The sequence below is a fragment of the Takifugu rubripes genome, chromosome 22 (assembly GCF_901000725.2).
Source record: "Takifugu rubripes chromosome 22, fTakRub1.2, whole genome shotgun sequence".
NCBI classification, from domain to species: Eukaryota; Metazoa; Chordata; class Actinopteri; order Tetraodontiformes; family Tetraodontidae; genus Takifugu; species Takifugu rubripes.
The window spans coordinates 2,934,295-2,951,111 of NC_042306.1; the positions used below are offsets into that span (position 1 = coordinate 2,934,295).

At 48.5% G+C, this 16,817-nt stretch overlaps 1 protein-coding gene across 2 annotated transcripts; it reads left to right on the plus strand.

The window, feature by feature from the left end:
* The first annotated feature begins 516 nt into the window (after positions 1-516).
* On the plus strand, positions 517-14,423 carry cables1 (Cdk5 and Abl enzyme substrate 1). 2 transcript variants are annotated; one of them, XM_003975366.3, is made up of 10 exons: positions 517-1,220; positions 6,513-6,584; positions 6,684-6,776; positions 7,377-7,454; positions 9,639-9,744; positions 10,246-10,402; positions 10,488-10,591; positions 11,888-11,994; positions 12,069-12,276; positions 13,026-14,423. In XM_003975366.3, exons 1-10 carry the CDS (start codon positions 655-657, stop codon positions 13,164-13,166), a joined length of 1,632 nt encoding a protein of 543 aa, XP_003975415.2. In that variant the 5' UTR covers positions 517-654; the 3' UTR covers positions 13,167-14,423. The 2 variants fall into 2 exon arrangements, with proteins under 2 accessions (XP_003975415.2, XP_029687041.1); XM_029831181.1 differs by lacking the exon at positions 7,377-7,454.
* The last annotated feature ends 2,394 nt before the right edge of the window (positions 14,424-16,817 follow it).

A 16,817-nucleotide genomic window follows, 5' to 3' on the forward strand; every position in this document is an offset into this window, starting at 1 on the left:
TCTTATAAATAGTGTGCGATGTGCTGACACCGCCCATGCACGGCCGACCAGCTGCCGTCACCAGAGTTACCACTAGGTGGCGCATTTGGTAGAACTCCTGGTAGCAGTTCACAATAATGCCGCTAGATGTCGCCATTGCTATAGAGATGTCTGGCGTCGAAAATGTGATATTCTGACCAAATAAAAGCCCCCCTGCCTCTGATCTGCCTGAAAATGCTGCCTCTTCTGCATAAATGTCAAAGTTGAAGAAAAGAGTAACTTTTTCTTCCAACAATAATTCTAATATTTCGTGCAGAGTAACACTGTTGCTATAACACATCTATAAGAGATGTGTGCGCGTGATTTTGGAATGCTCGCACATTCTCCACAGTGGAAGCTTCAGCAGCAGCAGGAAAAGGTAAAGAGGAAACACACACACACACACACACACACACACACGCACACACACACACATTCCTAACCGCCGATTGGTCCAATTTTTCCCTGCGCTGCCACAATACTGCACACACGTGACCTCGCTGTTTTCACCCAGATAAACGCATGTTGTTAAAAGAGAGACAGTGCCATTCACCAAACACAGACACGCGCAACTCTGCATTCATGATAACGAGGTGAGATCGCTGCTGCAGGGACTCGGATCGCCGGACGCGGACCATGGCGGCTGCAACGAGCAGCAACGCGTCCACAGCCACGCTACAGATCAAGCACTCCAGTATCGAGCATACGCGGAAACGCATAGACCCGAAGAGGAGGCAAGCGGCGCTGTCTTTCCTAAGTAACATTTCCCTCGACGGACGGCCGGTGCAATACGATGCAGACAATCAGAGCCAGGAGGACAACTCGCTGGAGACGAGGACTGGAAACAGCCTGGTTGTTGCTCCGGAGCGCTCGGCGCACGGCGCTGCCGCGGAATGCGTCGCCTCGGCCACCGCCGCGACCGAGGCGCTCGTTTTGGGGAACCACAACCTCCTCGCCGGCGGCCGGGCCGGTGTCGTGGCGGCTCCCGCAGCCGCCCCGACGAACGCGGACGCGGAGTGCGACGCGTTCGCGTCCGCGGCGCTCAGCTCGCCTTTCTCCGCGGTGCCACCCTCGACCAGAGGGAGGCTGCAGACCTACACTCAGGGAATCCTGCCTGCCCCCTACTCCAGGCAGACCTCCCAGAACTTCAGCCTGGAGGGCGGACACATAGCCAACTCTGCGATAGAGCTGCAGAGATCGAGGTAACCAGTGCTTTGGGAAACATGCACGTTCAAGACGGCTTATCTGCAGTCAGGGTGTGCACAATCCAGGTCATTCACGCTACGCCGCTGTGGTTAGAACAAGCATGCCCCAAAACTTAAGCCAGGAAGTGGGTCCTATAGCCAACTGCAGGGGACAGACCCTGATTCTGCATCACTAACCACCACCTCTCAGTAGCTATATAAGCACGGTTTTTTAAACCAGGACGCATGATTTTAATGCATGGAACGATGGAACCTCAGCAACCGTGTTTTTACAGCCAGCTGTTTAGTCTGTCTGGACTCCACAATAAACAGCAGGAGGATAAAGTCCAGTTGTCTGTATGTCTACCCCATACAGGTGATTGCAGGGTGGCACTGGCTGATCCTGGGTCCAACAGCTGTGGAGCTGTAACCTAGATTCCAGCCAGGGGCACCTCAGCAGCACACATCATGCTTGCGTGCACTTTGTCAAATTTACTCAAATTATTTTTAGTGGATGTCATTTGGGAGCCTGGCACACACCTGCCGCCCCCCTCCGCTCTGTAAACATCCTGTAACTCGACACTCTGGCTAACACAAACCAGAGGAATGCTGCTCCGCGTGGACGCGTTTTGGGGTTGTCCGACATTCTGCTCACGGGGAGGCTGGAGGAGAGCTTCTCCTGTCAGCCGCAGTCGTCCCGCTGTCCTCTCGCTGCCACAACCTGCTGTCAGATACACTCTGCTCTGCTTTTGACAGCGAGTTTCACAGTGAAACGCTCACAGAGCCTTTAGTTCCCCTCTGAATCTGCATTTTGATACTGCAATCAGAGCGCGGGACACGACGCTGACTGAGTTTGCTGATGTCCAACAGGCCAATTAGCGCTCTGATCGCCAAAATAACTTTGACACTAGTCGTTGCGCCGCCTCGTTGGGGTTTCAGTCGTCACACAGCCTCCCTCGGCATATGCTTGGTAATTAAATTGTCATTTCCCTGAGCGCTGTGAGGACCTGTGAGCCCCGTCTGAGTGATCTCTGTTGTCCTTCAAAGCGGCAGTTATGCGAACAATGTCACCGAAAGAGCCATTAAAAGGCTTTTCATGGACGTCAATGGGGTGTAAATATTATTCATCAACCCAGACCTGTTTTCCAGGGTGGTCTGCTTGCATCAGCTGCACATATTGCCCTTAAATGCATGCGTTAATAACACTGCAATGCAGCAGCACAACAGGGCTACATCATGTGGCTACTTTGTTATCTTTAATGGGCAGTTGCCAGGCGAGATTGTTCTTACACAGATTATCTAATTAGCACGGACAGCTGATTGATTTGTCAGTGCTGAGCCAGCGATTCCTGTTTCTCTAGTTACTGTACAATAACCTCCCTTTAAATGTGTATCCTACAGATTAAAACGTTGCCCCAAGCGAACATGGATGCTAAAATTGTGCCGAGCCCGGTTTTAGGCCACAAGTCTGCAAGGCTTCGAGGTTTCGTGGACAGTTTGAGCGTACGCGGTGTCTCATTTGAGCACGCGCACTTGCGTTCAGTCAGGTTTTACTGTAATGGAGTCGACTCTACTGTACTCTGCATCAGGAATGTGGTCCGAGGACGTCCGCCCAGAATTCTAACGCTGAGAAACCTGTTGACGGGGCCGAGCCGTGTTCCAGCAGCACGCAGGCAGACGTGTTCTCAGCACAGAGCCTGGCTTGTTTTCTGAGGGCAGCTGCTGGAAACGTGGCCAGAAGTCCCTGGCTGGGAGAGGCAGGATGCCCGGCTTTGGGGAGAAGCAGCCTGGCTCTGCGCTCTGTTGTTTCTGTCCTCCACTTCCTCCCTCAGAGGCATCCGAGACAGGCTCTCCCCCCTCAGACTTTTTGGCCTTCGACACTGCACCCACTCAGGAAGTTGCAGCGATTCTGATGTGCTGCCAAAATAGACATTCTGAGGCAGCTTCAGACTGTGCGCTCATATGATCGTAATGCGCGATAGTGATGGATGACTCCACTCCGCTCTGCAGGATTTAGCCATCGTGATTCAGCGTGCCAAGAGCTGCAGCCCACAGGACGGAAAGAATACAGATTAGCATGAATGCTAATGCTCAGGCGGAGTACACAGACGACCGTGCGCATCCGTCTAGTGTCTGTGCTTATTTTACTGCGTTGCAGCAATGCTGGGCTGTTGTTCCCACCCCCGCAGTGCAGAGTCATACACTTAACAGCGCTTTAATGAGGTTTTTTAGCATGACGAAGCGGAGGTTGTGGATGGAAAACCAGCAGGCCAGACCATTGTAACGGCCCCTGTGGAGTTTTTCCTGCATTAGGGTGACATACTTCTGGTTATGGGGTTGATTCTTCTCCTGTGAGGTCACGGTTGGCATATTTGCAAGATTGTGCAAGACATTTTCCCCCCGGGAGTGTGTGAAGAGATTTCAGCCAAAACAATGTGACATTTAAAAAAAAAAAAGTGTGTGTTTGCCTGTAAATTTGTAAGATTTAATGACGGCCTATGATCCTCAATTTTCCAGCTGGATGTTGGAGTTGAGCTTCAACAGCCTTGTTCTGTTTCTGACCCGGGACAGTGAATAGTGTTATTGATGCTGTTGCCATACACACAAACACACACACACACACAATGTTGCGTTTAGTTTCTTGAACCGCCGTCCTCATCATTTATTTTCCTGCTCTCAGGAAACTCCAGGGAGCATCTGAGGTCCAGAGTGGCCTCCCTCGGGCTGTTTCGGCAAAGAACATCAAAACATCGCAATCTCCACATCTAAACGGTCCACTTAAGTTTTACAGCTTCATTGTTTAGCTCCAGTTACTCAGATCTTTTGGAAACATCTGCAGACCGAGAGGATGGATTTGTTTTCCGTAGCTGAAGCACGCTCAGAATTACATTTGTTGGGGATATTAGGACACTGTGGGTTCGCAGCTGTTTTCGCAGGAGGCTTCTGTGAAGCTCGTTAATGTCAGACGGAGGAGAAACCGACTGGTTTAACTCTGGTTGTTGGAGCGGTGTCTGGGGTGAATGAGTGGCCTGGACGCTGTTTTTGTTTCCAGGATCTGCAGCGGCCTGGAAAACATCTCCTGTCTTAAAGACACGTCCGGCCCCGCTCGGATCAAAGTCCCCGCAGAGCATCTGTGACCTCTGGAAAACCGGTGGATGATTTTTGAAGATCGGTGACAGTTTAAAAATGTGCGGTTGGGCTGGGGGAGTGCATCTGTCCATCCTAAAGAGAGGATAGGTGTCAGCAACATTTAAGGCCTAAATGAGCAGAGAGAAGTCAACACAACGGTCACAAACAGTCAGAAAGTGCAGATGTGATGGCTGTTCTGAGGAGCTGCTCATCATTCAGTGGTTCCTGCGGACCTTCATGCAACATGATGGTCTGCTCCTTTATGCAGCTTCTGACCCACTTCTAATCTGGAATCATACGTTTGTCCCCAGCTCGGTTATCTTGGGCGTCCTTATCACGCTGACCTTTGGACAACCGTCCGTTTTTGGCTCGGTTTAGATGTTTGGTGCCATTGCGGAGTTGACTTTTGCGTTTCGGGTCGCTGCTGGTTCTTGAGCCTCTGGAGCCACCAGCGAGCGGCTGCGTCCAGGCACCGGCACAGCTGCTGGAGGTTGTTGCTGGGAGATGATGTGAGATAGCAACTCGCAGCTCTGACCTTCAGCAGGAGGTCGCTGACCTTCACGGTCACCCTTTCAGCTCAGAAAAATCTGTCAGGGGGCTCAAGCCGCCATGGTCGTCGGGGTGACGCTCCTTTAGCTTTTCGGTTTCTTCGTCTCCTCGGAGAAACACTCGCCTCATCTCCTGCAGCGTTGATTCAACTCCTTGAACGCCGTCATCTTTTGTTATTCTGTCTTCACGCCCTGCTGTTCATTAACCAGATTTACACAGGGCTGTCTGTCTGTCTGTCCTTCCCCTCCCCCGAGGAGGGGGAGGGTCGCGATGTGTCGATTGTTGGGTTGTTTTAGGAAAAGATTTAAAAGCAAGAAGAATGAACCTGCTTCATTACTGGATTAAAACCGTTTTTTAAAATAGCTCATGCTTCTTAATTTGGCAGCTGATTATGTGAAATGAAGGCCAGCTGTGACCAAATGTTGCACAAATTCCGCTTTTTATCCTCTTAGCACCTCTGATCTTGGACAAGGCGCCGTGATCCCAGCAGATCCACTGACCCAAAGACTTGTTCTAGTAATTTAACCACTGAGTGCAGATGGAACCGTTGTTTCTAATGATCTGCAGAGAATTCACACCTGCTTTTTTTTAACCATTACTGGGTGTTAAACTGGAGCTCACCGACCTGAATTAACATGAGAATACAGCATTGTTTTATTATTTTCAGCAAAATAAAGCAAAAACAGTGGGAATGCGCATGCCGGCCTTCTCATTAGCAAGCAGTGGAGCCGCAGTATTGAGTTCCTGTCCGTTCTGCCCCCCCACCCAGTTGCAAATGGAGCACAGTTGTCAGTCATGATGTGTCACCCCTGAGATCCAACCTAAAACGTCCAATTTAATACGAAACAAGCTCGTTAAAAACAAACACATATCCATAATTAAAACCATTTAAACTTGCTGTTTACACGCGAACGGGCCAAAGCTTGGACTAACAGAAGACGGCATCTTTTATTTTAGACGGGACAGGAGTGTCTCGGGTCTGCTGGGAGAGTGTTTTGGCAGACTTTATTCAATGGGGCAGAAACAGCCAGAATTCTAAAAATAGCTTTATACCTCCTTAAAGTGTGAGTGTGTTTAAATGATGGAGGAACCACGATGTAGCCTGTCTGTTTGTGTGCCAGGTACCAGGTCGTTTCCAATGTAAGGTGCCCAAAAACTGTCCGAACTGAGTCACATTTGCTGTGCAAATGCAGCTCTGCTAATACCGAAGGAGGAGCCTCGGAGCCGTTTTTCAGCCTACCAGCAGGGGGAGCTGCGCGTGCAAGGTGCACCCTTTAAAATAAAGCTCTGAATGACTGATAAAAATGAGAAGATGAAGGCGGTGAGCAGCAGGATGAGGTCGAGGGCTGTAAAATCTAAATTTGCTGCTCTGAATGTTGCTCTGCTATGAACGGCTCCTCTGCTCGTCAGGAAAATTGATGGACTTTGGCTTTACGCTCATGCCACTTAAGGTATTGTGGTGGGATGACTGCGATTTAGTCCTGCGCCATCTAACCAATCCATCAACGTGTGTGTGTGTGTGTGTGTGTGTGTGTGTGTGTGTGTGTGTGTTGCTGTAAAAGCCGAGCAACAGTCAGCCCAGTGTGTGCTCTTTTCATCTCCTCTCCCTTTTATCTGTGTCTCTGCTCTCAGACGAAGGCTCATCTCTCAGCGCTCCTCACTTGAAACGCTGGAGGACATCGAGGAGAACGCTCCCCTCCGCAGGTAGGACGCTGTCCAGGGCCGCGGTGGGCGTGGCCCGCTTGACCTCTGACTCCCGCTGGATCCCGCTGACGCATCCGCTGCCTTTGTTCCACGTTTCAGGTGCCGAACCCTCTCAGGTTCACCCCGGCCAAAGAGCTTCAAGAAGATCCACTTCATAAAGAACATGAGGCAACATGATATACGCAACGGAAGGTACGAAGCCCGGCGACGCCGCCTGTTAGTCAATTGGAGCCGCCGCCGGCTAATGGAGGGCGGCCCAGTCGAATGCACGGCAGTCTGGAGGTTTCTCACGTTACCTGTCAGGTCTGATGGCGGCCCAGCTCGGCCCGTTCACGCTCTCCTCTGTCCCGATTCTCAACAAATTGATTTGGTCGCCGCCACAAAGCGGGCGAGCTTAAATTTGATTGGACGCCACGGCCAAAGCACATCAACAAAGGAGAGAGTGTGGTTTGTGTTATGTCCTCCTGCTGCTTCTGGCAGAGCGGAAGGACGCGTCCCACGTGTGCACGTCCCGCTCTGAGGCTGTTGTTGGGCCGCTCCGCTCGGTCCCACTGACCTGTGCACACGTGGGAAGGCCCCTCATCCACGAGTTCAGACTAGCGTAAATGCCTGCAGTTGTGGACGGGAGAGGATAAAAGTTCCTCACTTAACAAACACCCAAACACAAATGCATCGTGGCTTTTTTCTCTTCATCCAGTCTTCCCCCTATTTTTACTGTCCCAACATCAGATCTGTGGAACAGATGCGGGACAGACACTGATTAGCCTGTTTGCCATTTTTTTGTGTTTATAGGATAGTCCTTATCAGTGGCAGAAGATCCTTCTATAGTGTATTTTCTGTCCTGCCCTATCGAGATTCTAGCCAAGTGGGGTAGGTATCCTCCAGCATGCCGAAGCTCGTAACCTCCTCCAGCCTGTTCTCCGTCTTCCCCCCTCCCTGTTTCCCCGTTCCTCTTATTTCTGTGGATGTGCTCTCCTCTGACTGGTGCCTGCGTTGCTATGGGCTGTTTCCGGTGGATGCATCGTCACCATAAAGTTTTATGTTGACTCACAACAGTGGGTTGTACGGTGTTACAGACCCATGCTTGGCGCTTATATTGTGTTTCTCCACAGTGGCTTCGGTGGCTTTGGCTCCTCTCGTTCCGCCCGTTTTTACGACTTGCAACCACCATTTGCTTGGCTGTTTAGCACTAGCATTAGCTTCTTAGGAAAATTAGGAGACTCATTAGTTTTGAATGTTGTGTTTAACTGCGACCGACCGCAGTTTCTGTTGCTGCGTTACGCAAAACCGCGTTTTTTTTTGGAACTATTCATTTGTGTATTGCCTCGAGCCTTACATTTCTTGCAAAGCTAATGAGGCCTGGATAAAGCGCTGTCAGCTCTGGTCTATCCCAGTTTAAAACCCTCCTCAATCACGTGAAGTTTTGGGTTTTTAGCGGTTGTTGAAGATAAAATGACACTCAGAAAGGGAAAAACCCAACTTTGTCCAGAATGAAAGGGTAATGTTTTTTCTGTTTCTAGTTCCTTTCCAGTTTGTCTTTGCAAAAAAAAGAAAACCAGGCCTGAGCCCAAATAAGGTGTCTTGCAGTTTCCATGGCTACCAAATATCAGCTTTTACTTCTGGGCCTCTAAGGACAGGCTTAATCTCCTTAGCTAAGCTAATATGCTGCTCCAAACATTAGAGCGGTATTTTTTTTAAATGTTGTTTAAACACAAAATATCAGACTAAATGAGGACACGACGTTGGGTGGTTGTAATATCAAACCCGCACCGTCCAAACCAGCTTCTCTGGTATAACAAGGCAGTTCTGAGGTTTCCTGAGATACTGGAGCACCTAAAAGACGTGGATGGGTTAATGTTGACCTGAGTAGGGGACACGAGTGGAAAGAAAGTGACCTCTTCACCTGAAACAATGAGTAACTCTTAAGGATTGTAGGGTTATTATTAACCAGCAGTCTATCCAGAAACCACCTTATGTGTCTTTTATCTTCAGTTGTATGAACACTGAGCATTTGAGCACTTTGCAGAAATGGTAAAGCTTTTCTGGGACGTTCCAGAGTTTGCATGTCGCTGAACTCTCCCGGTTTCTTTTCTCATTTCCATTCATTCTTCCTTGTTTCCAGCCGACTTTTTTCTCTTTAAATTAATGGCTCCGTGGAAAACTTTCTGTATGTCCTTCCCTCCCCTTCTAATTTAGTCTCCTGCTGTTCTGTGGGACGTCTGCTGTCTGGGGATTTTAATGCCTCATGCGTCTGTCAACAGTGTGTCCCAAAGTGACTGTTTGCCAGATAACACTGTTTTCAGACCGGCCCTACACATCATCCAGACGGCTCGAGGGGTCGTGTTTCTACTCTTTATCTGCTCGCAGACAAAGACGGGTCAAGGCCGGGGAGATGAAGGCGGCGCGGCGGCCGTGTTATGATTGACCCACAGATCAGGCTAAATCAAAAATTTACGTTTACACGTGAGCACACTTGCTCCCCTGCAGGAGCTGGTTTCTCCTCTGAATCACGAGGATGATTTCAGTCTTTATACCATGAATGTAAATAAAAACAGGCCCTGCTGTCGCCAGTGAATTAAAACTAAAAATCTAGACTGCTGGGAAGAACTAAGAATTATTCCTAATGGTGGAGTGTGACTCACGTGCACTGCAGACATATAATCTGCTTCATGGACGCTCATTAGCCTCTACTGACCTAAAATCATCACATGAAATGAAGTCAAATATTATCTTTATCTAATTAGCAGTGTCCTACTTTATTCAAATGGCTGTTTCACCGCTCAGTTGTGGCTTTCCAATGTTGAACGGCCAATTAAATCCTGCAGCTCTTCTCAGCAGCTGGCGTTTAACGCAGAAATCTTCTTCCGTTTTGGGCGCTCGCCACCCTCCAACATGTGACCTCACACCAGGAGGGCGTTTCAGCAACAGCAGATATCCCCTTTTATCCCCCAAAGGTTGATCTTTGTGTCCGGTGCCAGAGTTAAAGAACTTCCTGTTGGGGAAGTGAAAGCGCGGCTGTTGTGGTGAAATCTCTGAAGATGTTGTGCTCGTTAGGGATGTAAAGTTGGAAGGAGGGCGCCAGAGGCATCCGTCTGGAGGGGTCAGCGCCAAGGAGATGGTGATCGGGCTGGAAGGAGTGGAGCTGGGTGCCGATGGAAAGGTGAGGAAGCAAACGGCTGAGCGAACGTTAGCGCTAATAACGTGAAAGAACATACACACAACTGGAACTGTGACGTTCTGTCGCTTTTCCTTCATTTGTCAGCTCCTAACGAGGAAGTCCACGCTAACAAGTCGGCCATCAAAGTGCCACACGCAATAGATTCATGAAAAATTAAAATTAAAATCTGTTCAAAGGTGCATTTGCAGGATAGATTTCAGATCATTTTCATAAACGTAGTTCTTGAGAGTTTTGTGGGCATCGATCCAGGACTATTTAGGTGTAAACAGTCCTCTCAAAACGAATAGGTTCCAAACATAAGAGGAAAATTGGAATAAATGTGTTAAATGATGCCCTTTCCGTTGATTTTGACGACGCAGCAGAACGTAAGACAGCTGTTTTTGGCACATTCACTGTTTATTTCTTCAAATTTCCCCTGTTAAAAACATCCAAGCAGTGAAATTCAACCGTTGCGTTTTCAAACGCTAACTTCTCTGTCTGCAGACCGTCTCCTACACCCAGTTCCTGTATCCCACCAACGTCCTGGGGGGCCGGAGGAACACCATCGACTCCACCGCGTCCTTCGCCCAGTCTCGCAACGCCAGCCACCGGAGCCTCAGTTTGGGCCGCGCCAACAGCAACCAGAGCAGCTTGGACACAGGTCAGTCGGCCGCAGGGAACCAGCCAAACATGACAGGGTGACAACACCGCCTTCACCCTCTGCCCCCCCCCCCCTCCCCCCACAGGGAACGAGGTGGCGGAGTTTCGCGAGTACGACCCCAACCTGCTGGACGACCCGCAGTGGCCTTGCGGAAAACACAAGCGGGTCCTCATTTTCCCCTCCTACATGGTGAGAAAAGCCTCCAGCTGGATTTGGATCTCTGGAAATCTGCTGCGTTTAGGGACCCCCCAACTCTTGTTATGTGTTTTCCTAAGACGGTCCTCATCTTCTCGCTGTTGACGCTCTTTGTCGGAGGTTATTTTTGTCCGTCTTGACCTTCTTTGTAGCCGTTTTCCCACCACCGCCAATGCTAACACGCTGGAAGTGTTTGTCTGCAGCGATGGTTTGTTATTAAAGAAAGAAAATCCCTCTGGAATTTTATCAGCTTTTATTTCCCTCAGCAGGGGGGGTCGGGTGGATGTTTCTGACACAGATCCGCCTCGTAGGGTCTGAATGAACACATGTCCGCCGGTCCAGCGCCAGTCCTGTGTGTGCCGGGTCGCTCTCTGACGGCTTTGGCTCTTTTCTGGGAAAAACGTGGAGGTTTTATCGCAGGCGAAAAAGAAATGCAAACAAAGCGGCCTGGACCCCCCCCCTCATTCTTTCACGAGTTGTGTTTTTTTTGACGGAGGCTGGTAGAATACACAAGGACTGACATAGCTGAAATGTTCAGTCAAGGCCGGACTCTGTGTCTCTTTGTCCTCCTACTATTAAAAAACCCAGCGGCGGACAACAATGGCCATTGTGCTCATATGGGAACTGGCAGAATTCTGAGCATTTCTCTGGTCCCACAGACCTGGACGCCAAAGTTTCTGCTTTAAATGGGGATTTAGGTCCCGGAGCGGCTGTGATTTAGGAATAATGACCCAACCCCCAGATAAAAATGCCACTTTGTGTTAGGCAGATGTGTTTTTAAGCGGCTCGGAACGCTCAAAAACACAGCGTTTGTGATTAATTGCTGACATGTGGCAAAGCGGAAGGATTCACTGGAGAAGCCTCTTTGTGCTTGTGAGGAGGATTGTGGGACTGTTTCTCAGAATTGATGCTCGGAATGCAGAGAAATGGCAACTGCTTCCATTTTTAATATAAAATCTGACTTGTTCCTTGAAATCGTCTTGACGGGGCTGGAGAGGAGAAATCCTCTTTATTCTTCAGGGTTCCGTAACGCCGCTGCAGCGCGTGGATCAGTTTGATCTCATTGGGAACCAGTTTTCCCATTCAGAAAGAAAGAGCACTGGAACCAGCGTTAATATAAGGTTTACGGCATAAATGTTGCGTAAGTCCAGGAGAATGAGGTCATTTCCTGAAGTCAGTCAGTCAGTTCATGAATCGACCACGAGAGAGTCGATTCATGAACTTTTTGAAGGGGAGGAGATAAAGAGAACCATTTTTTGGAGCAAATCACCAATTTTGATCTTTTTCCAGACTACGGTCATCGAATACGTCAAACCCTCTGACCTCAAGAAGGACATGAACGAAACCTTCAAGGAGAAATTCCCCCACATACGACTGACCCTCAGCAAGATCCGGAGGTAAGACGCCGTCCCTGCTGAGCGCGGAGGCCACGTTCTGTTTCCTCTGATCTGCTTTTTTTGCCGCCGCGCAGCTTGAAACGGGAGATCAAGAAGTTGGCCCAGGATGAGTGCGGCTACGAGGAGCCGACCGTCGCCATGGCCTTCGTCTACTTCGAGAAGCTGGTTCTTCAGGGCAAACTCAACAAGCAGAACCGTAAGCTCTGCACCGGGGCGTGCGTCCTGCTGGCGGCCAAGATCGGCGGCGACCTGAAGAAGCACGAGGTCAAGCTTCTGATCGACGTGAGTCCCCCTCAGATCGCAGTCGCACTGTCGCCATGACGCCCGTAGATCGCTGTGACCCACCATGATGGTGAAAATGGCTCCGAGTCACTTTTGAATAACGAGGAAAACGATACAGCAACATTAAACCCAAGAAAGACACATTTTGCTCTTTATTGGATGGTTTTCTTCCTAAATGAGAGGGAAACTATAAAGAAAAATGTACGGAAATCGGCACCTTTTCCTCGAAAGCTAAACCACATCATGTGTCATCATGCTAATTCAAGATACTGAAACTGTAAAAGTAGAGGAACGACGGAGCAAAATAAACCCCCAGAGTGAACATGGGATTGTGAGGAAGGTGGAAAATCTTCCCTTGAGCAGCTCTGAAGGGCATCCTTGGTGGGGCCCACAGCTTCCAGGAGAAGAATGGAAGTTCCTGTTGTAGAAACTTGTTTCACATCACAAATACTCTATATTTGACCAAGCGGGTCTAGAAATTTCCTATTGACGATGTTTCCCATTTCTTTTTTCAATCTCGACCCCCCGACGCTCGTATTTCGTCCGTCCGAGAGTCTTTTGGGTGAAAGTAAAAGGAGCGAACTGCAGTTCCAGCTTCACTTCCGCAACGGTTGAGCCAAATTGCCCAATCAGGAATTTCCTCTTGCACAAAGGCACCGCGGAGCCGCCGGTTATGAAATGCTCATTAAAAGAGAGGAGAACTCCCTTCTTTCTGCGGCTCAAGCTCCTCCTCTGTTCCCTTCCCTCAGAAACTGGAGGAGCGCTTCAGAGTGAACCGCCGGGAGCTGATCGCCTTCGAGTTCCCCGTCCTGGTGGCGCTGGAGTTCAACCTGCACCTGCCGGAACACGAGATCATGCCCCACTACAGACGCCTGCTGCAGACCTCCTAGCATTAGTGCTCCGTCAGGAGGACGACCGCCCGGTTCTCCTTCTGACCGGTTCTCCTTCATCCATCCTCCCGTCTCTCTCCTGGTTACCCTGGTTACGGTACCGCAGCACCTGCTCATCTCACATGTCCTTCCTGACACCAGCCAAAGAGGGCGCAATTTGCCAGACTTCCCCTCATCATCATCATCATCATCACGACATAAACTCCTGAAAAAAAGGGTTCCAAAACTGCACGAATGTTCTTTTTCCTGCGTAGTTCCATTTGCCCGGTGTATATTTTGGACCTCTCTTGTTGATTGAGAGAGCTTTGAAGGCGATTGTAACTTTTTATTCACCTCCCTGAACTTTGCTACGATTGCTCGTCTCCCGACCTGCAGGAAAACGATCTCATCTACAGTTCCAGTCTTAAAAGTGCACTTTTTGTGATACAAGCGGAGGAGCCGGACTGTTTTTCTTCTTTTTTTTAAAAAACGGGGCTCTGGACCGAAACATAAGCTGCATTCTGAAGCATCACAGGAGTCCTTTGAATGGACTTTTTGGGCTCTTTCTGTCTCTTTGGGGTTCTTCTGGATTGGCTTCAGCCATCTCGATAAATAGTAACTAACAGTAAGCGTTACACAGGTGGAACTCCGTATTTTCAGCCAAGGGTTCCGATTCTTTTCTACAGACTTGAGGAGACCAGAACCACTTTTACCAGTCACATTTCCTCTGCTCTATGTTAGAGTTTATTGCTGGCACCTTTACGGCGCTGTCATCGGGTCAGAAATGGAGTTTAGGAGGCAGATCTCCTTCAGCCGTGTGGAGGCTCCAGCAACCAGAGAAAAACGGAGGACCCGGATCAAGACCCCAGCTTTTGAATCTACGGCAACTTGAATGAACAACATAGACATTTTTATCCCTTTTTTTTTTTTTAAACGTGACTCAATTTATTTGGCATTTGTCTCAACTGTGTTGACTTTTCTTTAAATTTGCCTTAATCAGTTTAGAAGTGTTAAAAGGCTTCCAGATCAGATCAGTATTGTGCTGCTGGGATCGATTCTGTTTGAGCTCCGATCATCACAACTACGAACCAAAATTTATAGAGGAAATGCTTGAATTGTGCTTTTTAAAGGTGTTTTTTTTTTTTTTCCCCAAAACTACCCAGCTTCATTTCTGTTGGCTAGCCCAAAGACGTTGCAACAAAATGCACAAGGAGGAAATGTGTGAGGAAGCGTTATCATCCGTATGTGTTGTAAATAAAATCCTTTGCTTGTTCAATCAAAACCAGACTGTTGTTCTGCATCACCTGATGCCGCCAATAGAGCAAACACCACCGGAAAGCGAAACCCTCCAGGTGGGTTCGCACGGAGCTTATGATGCTTATTTCTTATTTCTTCTTGGCTTTTCCTTCTTCTTGTGGAAAATTTGGCAAGAAATCTGATGCTCCGCATGCCTGATGAGCTGTTGGTCGTGCTGATTTTAAGGCGTTCTTAGCTATTTTTGCACTTCGGAGAACCTGCCAAAGTGTAACAGATGATGCAATAAACATCCAACATGTTTGTTGATGTGCAACCGTGGCAACAGAACCGTGCATTATAGGAAAAAATGTTTTCGACAGATCCGGCTGCAGGAAAAGGCTGAATGCGTGAAAGCGGGGCGGTCAGGCGCCGTTTTCGGTGCAACTTTCTGGGAATTTCAGGGCATCTTCTGTCATAAGGTGGATTTAAAACATCAAAAGCACATCAGGCAGATCCAGTTTTCGCTTCACTTATTTCATATTCATACATCTGAAGTGTTTGCAGATTTAAACGCACTCAAGCATCCAAAAGCAAATGATTTGCTTCTGCAAAGCGAAGCTAAATTCCCCATCTTGCCGTTGCGATTACGCACCCTAAGTTCTATTTTGCTTTTCTAAGTGATTTTATTCCATTTTCCCTCTTTGTCTTAGGTGTAATATACTGCATCTGATACAGCCACCAGAAGCTCCGGTCGATCCTCGTCCCACCAGTATAAACCAGCGTTCCCAGGTGGACCACACCTGGGGTTCTGATGCAATCCCAGAGGTGGGTTTCTCATGGAGAGCGGGCTCTCCTGCTTGACATATATCCAGTGTAAACAAGGCCCGCGGTCACGCCAGTCTCATGCTGCCATCAAAACAAACAAGCCAGGGCCAGCGTGGGCACATGGCATACGTGGCTTAGTCCCCTCCATTGACAGCCTAATTCCCCCCTCGCCGCCTGATAAAAGGCTCTATTGACAGCCCTTCCTGAGCCCTGCTCACACATAAGTGACCCTCATTGTGAAAGTATGTGTACTATCGTGGGGGTAAGCGGAGGTCTGTTGCCTTTCCCTTTAAAATAACAATTGGCTGAAGCTGCATTTTGCCCCTTTCCTGTCATGATACTGTGACTCAGGGCTTTTACCGGAGGTGGTAAACACCGTGCAGACGATAAACACCAACTTTCACATCCTGGCGAGTTCAACACCTTCCCAAAAAGTGCGTTTGACGGGGGGTGAACACGCCACAGGTGGGGCTGAAAATCTAATCTCTCCTCAGGTTTGACCCGGCCACCTAATCCCTTTTGTTCCAGTCCAAGAGTCGACCGCAGAGACAGACGAGCCCAGAGAAACAGAAAACCGGTGACGCAGAACCGGGCATTAAACACTTCTCACACTTATTTATTGATGGATTTTTGAGGGGGGGTGGGGCAGCTTCAGAGAGACGGAGGCCCCAATGTCAGGTTAAGGACAAATGAATGAGGGAGGAAAACAAACGTGGGAAAACAGTATATCTGGCTTCAAATGCAATATTGTGAGGAAATTAACCCATTTTGTTGTACACAGAACAGTTTCGGAAGCTTTAAAAGAAAGAAGGATTTCATCAAACTGATTGATGATCCAAAAAAATGCCAAAAACAAGATTTAAAAAAGAAGTCTTTTGGTTACTTTTGATCTGTGATCTTTGATCAAAGATTTATTTCAGAAATCAGCACAGTGATACAAAGTCAAAAGATTACAAAAGACGTATATCAATTTATTATATCACGAAAGTAAAAGCCCTTGTATGAATGTGTCACAGTGAGAACTGATGAGGGATCAGAGTCGAGTGTTACGTAACAGAAATGAACCTGTACAATGTCTCAAACAGCACGACAGGCCTGCAGAGGAAATTAATATTTTAATCCGTCAGCTGCATTCAAAGAACAGTCCTGTGGTCTCACAGGGCAGCTGATGAATAAGTCATGGAGCTGGAGGCAGGATAGACACACACAGACACACACACCTATGCACACATGGGTGGAGGAAGCCCTTAGTTTGACATTGACCCCTGAACTGGTTGGAAGTGACTGATGGTCTGTGTGGTTTGGTAGAGATTAACCCAAAGCTGCACATTTGCATCCTTCTTTATGTGCTACTGTGCTCTACCTGCACCTACAAAAAAAACTGTGTGCGTGGAAGCACGTTTCTATTTCAAGCCATTAAAAAGGAGGTCACTCCCACTCCGTTAACTGGAACGGAGATGGATCCAGGCGCCCTCCTGTGGTCATTTCTGGTAATTACATACAGTAAAAACGCAACCTACACGCTTATAAATAAATATTCCAGGTTTGCTATTGTTTTATTTTAACTGTATCACACATGTCAAATGATATATGAGGTGTTTATTTCACTTT

What these genes read in the sequence shown, in the direction of transcription:
- cables1 (XM_003975366.3), top strand. Translation starts at nt 655, where the DNA reads ATGGCGGCTGCAACGAGCAGCAACGCGTCCACAGCCACGCTACAGATC. An exon ending in ATAGAGCTGCAGAGATCGAG is followed by an intron (nt 1,221 to 6,512) that starts GTAACCAGTGCT and finishes CTCTGCTCTCAG; the next exon opens with ACGAAGGCTCATCTCTCAGC. An exon ending in CCAGAGCAGCTTGGACACAG is followed by an intron (nt 10,403 to 10,487) that starts GTCAGTCGGCCG and finishes CTCCCCCCACAG; the next exon opens with GGAACGAGGTGGCGGAGTTT.